Source organism: Balaenoptera acutorostrata, chromosome 10 (genome assembly GCF_949987535.1).
Source record: "Balaenoptera acutorostrata chromosome 10, mBalAcu1.1, whole genome shotgun sequence".
Taxonomy (NCBI): Eukaryota; Metazoa; Chordata; class Mammalia; order Artiodactyla; family Balaenopteridae; genus Balaenoptera; species Balaenoptera acutorostrata.
In genome coordinates, this window is record NC_080073.1 from 15,795,974 (window position 1) to 15,808,077 (window position 12,104).

The window sequence follows — 12,104 nt, forward strand, 5'->3', positions numbered from 1 at the left end:
AGTACACCAAAACTCACCAAGTGGCAGTTTCTTAAAGGTTTACTGCAATATGGAATCTGAAACCATATGGATAAATTTTCATATTCTATCATTAAAGTGTTTTATCCATGGGTGCTTTTTAATTCATGCATGATTTTGTAACATCATAAAATATTCATCTGGAAAAAAATATTGGTTCACTGAGTTATGCAGATCTTCCAAATACTGACACACATCACTATACAATATTAAAAATTCACATTTGTTAATATCATCACTGATCTAAGAAAAGCCTTAAATGTGGGGAAGCTGTCAATCTCACAGTGGAGGATACAAGTTTTCCACAATTCTAATTTTTGCTTCAACACCCAAATTTTATCATTGACAACATATATTATCAGTTGTTTCTCTTGAAGTGACAGGCTCACTTGGTTCGTTTTGGGGAAAATACCCATCAAAGTAATCAAAGTTTGTCTGTCAGTTGTACTTTTAAGTAAAAATGGTATTTGGCTTGGCACTCATATAATGACACAATCAAGGAACAGAGACTGTCATAGTACTCTGTTACACAGCAGAATTATTTTATGTATATTTCTCAGTTCATCCCACAGAATATTAAAAAGAATGTACTCAAGGATGAAGATTTAAGAAAATCAATAATGTTTAACCGTTTCAACAAGGACAATCTTAAGCAAAACTTTGGTTCATGTTTTTTGATGTTTTGTTGTTTTAGTGTGAGTATACGGTCCTGAGGAAACCCATGAGTTTGGTGTCAATGCCTTAATGTGTGCTGGGCAACTGCAGTTTTAGCACCACTGCTTTTGTGACATCAGTGCAAATGTCAACATGATGGAAAAGGAAAAATGACATTTTAGTATTATTATGAAACATTTGATTGCATGCACTGCCTGAACAAATCTCTGTGACCCTGAGGGGTCCATGAATCACATTTTGAGTACTGATGGCCAGCCTAGAATAATAACTCAACAACCATTTCCCATTTTAAACTTCAGTTTTCTTTACTTTCGCCTAATGAATCTGATAATTGAATTTTACTAGTTTAGTGACAATGCAAGCGCGGGCTTCATATTCAGAAACATTTTAATAACGTGCAAAAAACATTCATATCTTCATTGACATTTACCTTGTTTCTGATTACCACTCTTTCTCAGTAGAGCAGATCTTGAACTTACTGAAAATTCATACTATTTAAATGTTATTACAATTATAAATGGTGAGGGTTGATGCACAATAGCAACAGTCCCTAAGATATCAGCTAATAACTTGTGAACAACTTGTTTATTAGAACATTATTCTTTCTTAAATTTGCTAAGGTTGTAAAGTCTCAGCCATAACTAATTATTCAGGGAGTGGAGCTAATAACCTTTGGGTGTTTATAAGAATATGTATTCTACATTATAAATCCTTTCCTCCATAATTAGGCCAATTACAGAGACACCAGACTCATTGACATTCAAATTGAATACCTGCCTTACTTGCATTTGGTAGTGAGAGCTCTAGAGTACTGAAATAAATGGGTAGTATTCAGATGTTCTGAAAACATGTCATTAATATTTTATAACAATTGTTGTCTAACGACATTAGAGTGTGAAAATGCATAAGTAACTGAGACAACCAGAATAAAAATGAGTCTTATGTACTAATACAAAATTTCCAATCACCACTGGTGAACTAAATGAGAAAAGATGGAGGGAAAATGTATATGCTATGGTCAGAATGTATATGCTATGGTCAGGAATCTGAATCAGGAATCCCAGTGCATCTTTGGTGCTACTGGGAAGAAAATGTAAAATTATTAACCCCTTTTTCACGAGGATTTCCAAGAACTGTGCTCTTAATTTGGCACTGCATACTCAAAGCCCAAAGAATGTACTTAAGATGAATTATTTCAGGCTCTTGACCAGTGTTTGTACAAATAGGCCAGTATATGTGGTGTGTAGGCTAACAGATTTCACCTTGACTAAAGCAGAACTTTAAATCTGTACATCTGAGAACATGTAAGTGAAATTCCTTAAAAGGGTGAATATTGACACAGAGACTTGAGGATAGTACAGAAAAGATTCTTACCTTGGGGATGAAATACAAATGCAGGGCCACCCAAAGTGTGTCATGTGAAACTGCTACATCAAGTATTTAAGGCAGCCCTTAGGAAATGGTTTTGGAACATATTATACACTCAGAGAATTATTTCCTTTTCTAGTCACACTCAGACTGTCCAAATACTTCTGAAGAAAAGTTTCAGTTGCGTTAGCACCTCTCTAACATTTCTTCAACTTTCTGAAGTCAAGACTAGTCCTTTGAAATTTAGATGATCTGCACAGATCATTTCCAATGCTAAGGTTCTAATAAATATTCTTATATCTTACATTTTAACTCTCCTAATTAGGTATGGAAGAAATAGTAGGGGTTAATACTTGAACTGTATGGATAAAAATACCTAAGTAATCTCTCAACGGTCTTTTTTTAAATCTTATGTGCTTATAAACAAGAGAAATTCCCCAAACCTGTACATTAAATAGTTAATACACTATTACATAAATTGTGTTTGCAGGTGTACTGTTTTTTGAACTTCTAATTACTATAACTTGTTGAAACTGATTTATGATAAAGAGTTACATCCATTTTACCAATATATGTTAAGATATATCACGACTAACATTTTGATATGAATTCACCCTATAGAATGCTCTAAATTTGCAGAGGTGGTATCATTTTACACTTTTAGTTGTGTACTATGAAAACGGCTTTTTAATATTGTCCTAATTGTTTTCATTCTTAAATATATAATTAAAAAAAAATTTTATTGGAGTATAGTTGCTTTACAATGTTTTGTTAGTTTCTACTGTACAGCAAAGTGAATCAGCTATACATATACATATATCCCCTCTTTTTTGGATTTCCTTCCCATTTAGGTCACCTCAGAGCACTGAGTAGAGTTTCCTGTGCTATATAGTAGGTTCTCACTAGTTATCTATTTTATACATAGTATCAATAGTGTACCACTCTTAAATATATAATCATTTTTTGAAAAACAATACAAAGTTAAATCGGTTCCTTTTTGGCCTGATTGGTTGAATGCCAGTAACTTCTGAGTCACAATTCTCCCTAAAATAAACTAATCTGATACATAAAAGTAATAGCTGTTGCTAATATTGCAGATTATCTTACGTGGTGAAATAGCACCTGATCTATAGGTTATATTTCTTGTTATGTGCCAAGTTTGCCTAAGAGGCAAAAAGCTGCAAAATAATTAATTATAGCAGGCGGCCAAATATAAGTCTTCTGAAAAATTTAAAAGAACATGAATTCTGATGATAGATTGCTGTAAAATCTATAGAAATATGGTAGAAAAATCACATCCTCAACATATAATTATTCTACTTAAAAATCAAAATGCAAATATGGACTTTTATAAGTAGGTATTGAATGTTGTCACTTTACCTGAAAGTGGTATATCAACAGCTGTTGAGAATTTTAACAGGAAGAAAATTAGAGATGTGATTAATCCTCTTCCACTTAACAGCATCCCCATTGTTCTTCAGGAAGGAAGCAACCCAGAAGGAATGAAAATCCTAATGTCTCTTCTTACTTTTGGTTGAAAGCTGCGAAGAACGTGGTTAACCTGGAAACAAACAAACAAACAAAAGACTAACAAATTCATGTACTGTAGGGATTCTAAGTTCACGTACTGTAAAAGGTCAACATAACAGCAACTGAATACATTTTTCTGTTGGCAATAATTTCCTCCTTATGAAACTGTTCTCAAATAACTCCACACAAATCTTAGTTTTTCCTTGTTGTATTTAAAATAAAAGACAGTTGATAAATGCTATATGGTAAACCAATAAATCGTATTTTTTTGGTCAGAGGAATTTTTACTTGGAAGGTACTTTAGTATACTCTAATGAATTTCAGTGGCTATGAGAATAACCTCATTTAGGTCATTTCATTCAAAAGGTGACTCTTTCAATCAATTCTTTATATCAATCATTCAACCCCATCTAAGTCATTCATTAAGTATCACAAATTTAACATTTAATTTTCCTGTCAAACTACCTTTTCATGTTCAAAATTATCACACTAATAGATGGTGAATAGCAATATATAGGGAAGGGATAAAGGAAGAACAAATGGATAAGGACCGGCCATGTCAACTAAAATTTACAAATCTAGGCTTTACTCAAGCAGAAGATAAGAGCATCAGTTACTTTCCACTTTGGCAGAATGTTTATTCACTCCAATGTTGACGTAAATAGAGTAAGGATTAAAATATCAAATTTCCCTTACTTTCTCTTATGATTTTCCTTTTCTTCTGAAACATTATGATAATAGACATCCAAATGTTGTTTATAATGTATTGTTTTTTAATTGAATGAAAGATTCTTTAAACTCTAGAGTAATTTACAATTTTTAAAAGTTTCACACACATGATTTCATGTAATCCCTTAATAACCCTTTTATTGCCCTATCCCTAGATTACCCTTCCCCCAGTGATAACCATTAGTTTGTTCTCTGTATCTGTGCATTTGCTTTTTTGCTTTATTCAGTAGTTTGTTGTATTTTTTAGATTCCACACATCAGTGATATCATACAGTATTTGTCATTCTCTGTCTGACTTATTTCACTTAGCATAATGCCCTCCAAGTCCATCCATACTACTGCAAATGGCATAATGTCATTTTTTTTATGGCTGAGAAATATTCCATTGTATATACAATACCACATCTTCTTTATCCATTCATCTGTTGATGGATACTTAGGTTGCTTCCATACCCTGGCAATTGTAAATGATGCTGCAATGAAAGTTGGGGTACACTGTGTTTTGGGGGGATTTTTTTGGATGTATACCCAGGAGTGGAAAGCTGGGTCCTATGGTAGTTCTATTTTTCGTTTTTTGAGAAACCTTAATACTGTTTTCCACAGTGGCTGCAGCAATTTACATTCCCACTAACAGTATAAGAGGGTTCCCTTTTCTCCACATCCTCTCTTATTTGTGTTGTGATAGCCATTCTAATGGGTGTGAGGTGATATCTCATTGTGGTTTTGATTTGCCTTTCCCTGATGATTAACTATGTTGAGCATCTTTTCATGTGCCTGCTGAACATCTGAAGTTCCTCTTTGGAAAAGTGTCTATTCAGTTGTTCTGTCCATTTTTTAATTGGGTTGTTTGGTTTTTTTTTTAATGTTGAGTTGTATGAGCTGTTTATATGTGTTGGATATAAAACTCTCCAGAAAGTGGGCATAGAGGGAACATACCTCAACATAATAAAGGCCATATATGACCATCCCACAGCTAAAATCATACTCAGTGGTGAAATGCTGAAAGCATTTCCTCTAAGATCACGTACAAGACAAGGATATCCACTCTCACCACTTTTATTCAACATAGTTTTAGAAGTTGTAGCCACAGCCATAAGACGAGAAAAAGAAATAAAAGAAATCCAAATTGGAAACGAAGAGGTAAAACTGTCACTGTTTGCAGATGACATGATAATATACATAGGAAATCCTAAAGACACCACCAAAAACTATGAGAGCTCAGCAATGAATTCAGTAGAGTTGCAGGATACAAAATTAATATAAGAAATCTGTCACATTTCTATACATTAACAATGAACTAACAAAATTAGAAATTAAGGAAACAACCCCATTTACCATAGCATCGAAAAAAATAAAATACCTAGGAATAAACCCACCTGCAGAGGTAAAAGACCTTACTCAGAAACCTAAGACACTGATGAAAGAAATTGAAGATGATACAAGCAGATGGAAAGATATACTGTGTTCTTGAATTGGGAGAATTAATATTGTTAAAATGACCATAGTACACAAGGCAATCTACAGATTCAATGCAATCCCTATCAAAATGCCAAGGGCATTTTTCACAGAACTAGAATAAATGATTTTAAAATTTGTATGGAAACACAAAAGACCTCAAATAGCTGAAACGATCTTGAGAAGGAAGAACAGAGCTGGAGGAATCATGCTCCCTGACTTCAGAGTATACTACAAAGCCACAGTAATCAAAACAGTATGGTACTCGAACAAAAACATATACATAGATCATTTAAATAGGATAGAAAGCCCAGAAATAAAGCCACATCCTTATGGTCAAGTAATCTACAACAAAGGTGGCAAGAATATACAATGAAGAAAAGACAGTCTCTTCAATAAGTGGTACTGGGAAAACTGGACAGCTACACATAAAAGAGTGAAATTAGAACATTCTCTAACACCATATACAAAAAAAAAAAAAAAAAACCCTCCAAATGGATTTAAGACTTAAATGTAAGACCAGATACTATACAATTCCTAAAGAAAAACATAGGCAGAACAATCTTTGACAAAAATTGTAGCAATATTCTTTTGCATCCAAAGCAAAGGAGATAAAAGCAAAATTAAATAAATGGGACCTAAGTAAACTTACAAGCTTTTGCACATCAAAGGAAACCAGTGACAAAATGAAAAGACAACCTACTAAATGGGAAATTTGCAAATGATATAATGTATTCATAAAAATGAATTTGCTTCAAAATGTGATAATTAGTTTCTTCAGGTACATAAATTTTTCTATAAAAATAATTTACTTATTTATTCACTTACAACTAGTAGAAAAATTAATTCCATACAGTCAGATAAGACATTAAATTTATATTTAACTCCAAATATTTTGAGTTTTTTACTTTGCCTCAAGTTGTACCTCAAGATATTATGGACCGGAACTTTTCATATACTTATGCAAGTAGGTAAAATTTATAGTAGTAACTAATGCTGCTGTTTAGCTGTTTTAAAACTTTGAGAGTCTGAAGAGACAACAATCTCATTTATATTTTAATTTAAGAAAAGCTACATTGAGCAATAAGGAAAATACTGCCATCCGCCCCACAAAACGTTGTGAATGTTTGTTCTTAAATTAGAGTAATGCCATTACTCTACTTTGTCTGACATCAATTGACCCATTTGTAAAATGGGAATTGGAAAAACAAAAACAAAACCTACCCTTGTGTGGTTCAGAATAATTCCTAAAATAACAAATAACTTACATTGGTAATTAAAAATATTTTCAAATGTGTCATTATGTTAAATGACACCCATTTTCCTGGTGAAAGAATTATTCCAGTCAACAAAACAAAATGTGAAAAAAAATTGCTTTCATTATAAAAAGCAGAACATTGCCTAAGGACAAAAACTCAGTTCTGCATATTTGTATAAACTTGGGGGGTACTGAACCATTAACTATTTCTAAGATGAAAAGTCAGAAGAAAATATTAATGCTGTGGGCTTTGAATTTTACTTTTCCTTCTCTCTTCTGAAACACTCTGGTAATAGTAATCTAAATTCACTGTTTATAGTTATATATCACTCTTTACCTGCTATCTATTATTTAATACTCTCTTCCATTAATATTCAATGCTGATTTAAGGGCATTTCATGTATTTGTTTAATGAGCTGTCCTCTATCTGTAAGGAATAAGGCTTTCAAATGCTATTAGGAGACCATATGTCCAGATTAATATATCATCCTACCCAGAAATAGAGAATAAAAACACCAGACAGTCAAATATGTGAGAACAGGCTTAATTTCAATTAACCTACTGATTTAGGCTAGTGAGCTCAACAGTCCCTAATTGCCATAGTAAATAGCTTATAGATATGAATTGTTCAAAAGTGATGATATGACTTTTGTAATTTTAATTATTTTAACTACATGGTCTTGATGAAAGAAATTCTCTCCCATAAAAGTATGTCACATTGAAGCCTTGGCTTAAAATAAGCCTCTAAATTAAGCGCCATAACAAACACTGATGACACCATCAGTTTCCAGAATATGGATAATGGTTAGTTTGATATCTGACTTTATCTCCTGCAGGGAGTAGCTTCAATTTACCTGAGACTTATATGTTAAGAGGCTGTTATAGAAAAGTCATTGGAAATTAAAATGTGACCCCCTGCAAGCAAGACTCCATTATGTGGTGATGATGACAGCCCAACATAGCTTTCCTATTGAAAAGGAAAAGTCAGTCATAATCTCATTGTCAGAATGCATAAAGGACATACTATTTAGTAATTATGTTTTACAACAGTAAGATAGCAATAAAATTATGTTCTCATTCATCTTTCTTCCAAGAATATGAATTTAATGCCTCACACCAGACCTCAAGATAAAAGCCACTATTGGAACTCAGGACGGAGCTAACACTTAGACAAGAAAAAAATATACTAAACTATTTTTGTGGCACAGTTTCATAAAACTGATGTCTGATTGAATGACATTAACTCAGATCCAAAAAAGAATCAATTAATTTTCATGAATCTGGACCAATTGGGTTACATCTTCCTACTATGCTACCTCATCCTCGGAAAGAAGAAAATCATCCCTGACATCTCACTCAAACGGAAATAGGTGTCTCCTTGTTATTAACAACTGACCCTTCCTGACTGCTTCAGCTTCTCCAGGATGACTAGCGTGACAATGATTAAGAACACATTGGTTTCGAGACAGCAACTGAAACACGGACAGGCATGCATACCACATGAGACACTTCTAATACAACAATAAGGAAATGAAGCTCTTCATTTCTCCAAAACAACAGCCTCTAACATACACACATCATCAACATTAGAAAGTGACCTCACAGATCCTTCTCATGTTCTTAAAGTAGCTCCACTGTGGTAAATCTAGAAACAACTTACTCCCTTAAATTCATTTTCTGCTTTAAGAAATGGAAGAGAGTTGGCTAAGCCTTTTCATTCCACCTGGCCTCCACAAGTAAATGTCAAGATACTGTGGCCTGCTGACCAGCCACAGAAGAGTGTGGTATGTAGTAAATAAGAACATGGAAAATGGAGTCAGTTTATCATGACCTCAAAGCCACTGCTCACTAATTACGTGGCCTTGGGCAGTTCACTTAACCTTTCTCATTCACCTCTATAAATGAATATGAGTTGCTGCCCTGTAAGCATACTTATGAGTGTTAAGTGAGGCAATAAATGTTTAGCATACATGACACGAGAAAAAATGAAATTTACTACTAGTGATAGCGATGGTCACTTTCTTGTTAGTGGTAATCGGGATATACCCTCTAGTAATAATATTCTGATTCAAAGAGTACAGATAACTTGTATGGCTTCTATTTAAGTCATAAAATTGTAATGACCAAAAAATAAAACACGTTTCACTGAAGTATTTAATGGTGAAATGATATTAATTGATTTTAAACACTCTAAAAAAGATTTTTTCGAAGTGTGGGGGGACTGTGATAGTTTTTTTGTTTTTTTGGGTTTTTTTGACTACGATAGATGGATAACAAAAAGTCTTCAATTCTCCTGCATCCACGTGCATTGCCAGATGACTTTACAGGTACTTCCTGACTTCTTAAATCTGGCTGGCCTTTGACCAATAGAGTGAGCTCTGAGCTAGGGCACTGCATGTTTTTATTCTCTTTTGGAACTCTGCTCAGGGTAGACTGCACTAGCCTGCTGGAAGATGCATGACATCACCCATCACCCTCTGAAATCCTGGCCAACAGCCAGCCAGCCACCAATGTAAAAGGACAGCCATCCTAGACGAACCAGCCCCAGATACATCAGCTGGACACATATGCAAGAGCCAGCTTGATCACTATCAGTCCAGACTGGCTAAGATCAGCAGAACTGCCTGACAGATTTCAGGACACACTACCCCAAAATATGATACTTTGGCATACTGAATATCTTAAGCTGAAGGAATTTTAGGAATGGGAAGACTCTTTGACCTTCCCCTGAAGCAAATTCATAAAACCCTCATGTAAGAGTTGCTCTCCCTATACAGAGAGGAAAAGAAGCATCCTTATCTCCACAGATGGAGGGACGCTGTCAAGAATCTAAATAAACAGACCTTGCCAACTTTCTTGCCGTTTACTATACTTAGCTCAGACCCCTTTTGTTCTACCGTATTTCCCCCACGGCTTTCCATTCTTTCCCAAACCTAGCATGAAAAAAATTCAGGTGTAACCACCTCTTCAGGTCTTCACTTCCTTATGAGGGCTCCCGTATCACATAAAACTTACATGACATAAAGTTGCATGTTTTCTGTTCATCTGTCTTTTGTTACAGAGACCCAGCCAAGAGAGTAGAAGGAAAAATATATTATTTCCTCCTCCACACACCCAAACAGACAGACTTAGGAACAATAATAAATGTTTCTTGTATGAAATCAATCTGTTTTAGCATGGTTTGCAATGCAGAAAGAGCTAGCAGATATAGTGCACATAGAATAAAAAAAATGACACAATATTGATAATTGTTGAAGCTATGCAATAGATATACATGGAAGTTCCTTACACTATTCTATTTTAGGGTATATTTTAATATTTCCGTAATAAAGATATTTGTAAATGTTTATTTAGTTTGTGGAAATCAGAGATTAGCCTAAAATATTCCAACAGCAATAAGGAGATTACTTTAGGCAAAACAAAGTCATGAGAACTTCCACTGGCATACTTCTTTAACAAAAACAAAATCATAGGCAGAAAGATTCCTTTAAGTCTACCACGCTAACCAGACCTCTTTTGTTTGAACTAGATTCAGAAAAATTTGGGTCCCTTTAACATAAATGTATCTGTTCCACACATCCTGCACCACAAGTAAATAATGTAACACAATGTCTGTTCCTTATTGTTTTATGGGTTTAGAATGTCGCAGTCCAACTAAAGAAAATATAAGCCCAATATATAGTAATTATTTTAATCTGGGTAGCTGTTAGTATATATTTGATGTCTTTTGATATTTCTTTCATGCTTTCAGTCTTAACTCACTGATTTTGCATTGTTTCTGTTGGAGTCTGCTTTAAGTTCCATTAATGAAGTATAAGAAAGGCAAAAAGGAATAAAAGAAGTGAAGATTACATTGTCACATTGGACTATTATATGCTATCTTTCTAAATCAAAGAGAAACACAAGTATTTTAAAATGAAAGGTCTCGGGCTATTGTTAATATATTCTGAATAATAATCGTTCCCTAATAACCACTTGGTTTTTACACTTAACAGTAATGGTGTCGTGTTTACACAAAACCTTTGATACTATTGTTCTCCAAGGTCCTGCTGAATTATAAACACTTTTTTTTCCTTGAAGGAAATAATGTAACACAAATTCATATACTTGAATTTCAAAATAAAGACATTTCTACTTCATTTTAAAAGGAATGCAATCTGACCAGTGAGGTGAATGAATCAAAAGCAGCTTAGGAAGGCAGCTAGTTCAGGATAGTAAAATTTATCTTGGTGGTATTTTTCACATTCTTGGCATTTTCTGTCAATAATTATTCACAAACATGCTCAGGTCAAATTTCTAAAGAGAGAATATAATAAAGCAATTCCAAAGGAAAAAAAAAACCCAACTCTTATGATCCCTGTTTCTAAAAGCCTCATTTCTACTGCAGCAGTTACACAGAGCAGCTGTGTCAGCGGCAGTCCACCTGCCATTTCTAAAGAAGGCATAGAAGGTGAACAGCCCCAAAAAGTGCTGTGTTGACATTCCTCTTCACTAAGACACAGCATTGAGTTGTTGTTGCCACCGTGATTTCTAGAGATCATAATTAACTTCGGCACGCTAAATCATTAAACAACATTTTTCTACTCGGGAAGCTTGAAATAGATCAGCAACCTTTATTATAGTCAGCAGGAAGGGATGTATTATGACACTGGCATCCAAATTGTGGTTTTAAAAATAACTCACTGGATTTGTGTAATAGTCTGGGACGTTGCCATAACATAGAATTATTTAAATTTTATTTTCTTTTCACACAATAAGGGCTTAAGAATCGGTGAGCTGCAACAGCAAGTGTCTTATATAAGGCTATCTGACATTTTCATGATGGGGTGGATGTCACCCTCACTTCCCTGTGACCTCAAGTGTCCCTTTATGAAACTCCTTTTTACGTGCTTGTCAACCTATGGCAAACTATTCCCCTGATTCAAGAATTAGGTCGTATGGGGAGGAAGTCCAGTGTATTTCTTAAGACTAAAGTGTGATCTGAATCACTCAACACCTTGAAACTGGGAAAGGATAAACACAAAGAAAATGAAAAGGCTTTTGTTCACTCACATGCTTGGCTAATACCATA

The 12,104-nt window shown here is 34.2% G+C and overlaps 1 protein-coding gene across 13 annotated transcripts in view; it reads right to left on the reverse strand.

The window, feature by feature from the left end:
- CHL1 (cell adhesion molecule L1 like) overlaps positions 1 to 12,104 on the reverse strand; it is a 207,350-nt gene that overhangs the window by 80,201 nt on the left and 115,045 nt on the right. For 12 of the 13 annotated variants that reach the window (XM_007192457.3, XM_057555110.1, XM_057555111.1 and 9 more), the window contains one exon: positions 3,442 to 3,622. In XM_007192457.3, the coding sequence (XP_007192519.1) occupies positions 3,442 to 3,532 (91 nt within the window). In that variant the 5' untranslated portion in view covers positions 3,533 to 3,622. Of the gene's footprint in view, positions 1 to 3,441; positions 3,623 to 12,104 lie in introns of those variants that run through there. The other variant, XM_007192461.3, reaches the window with a different exon arrangement.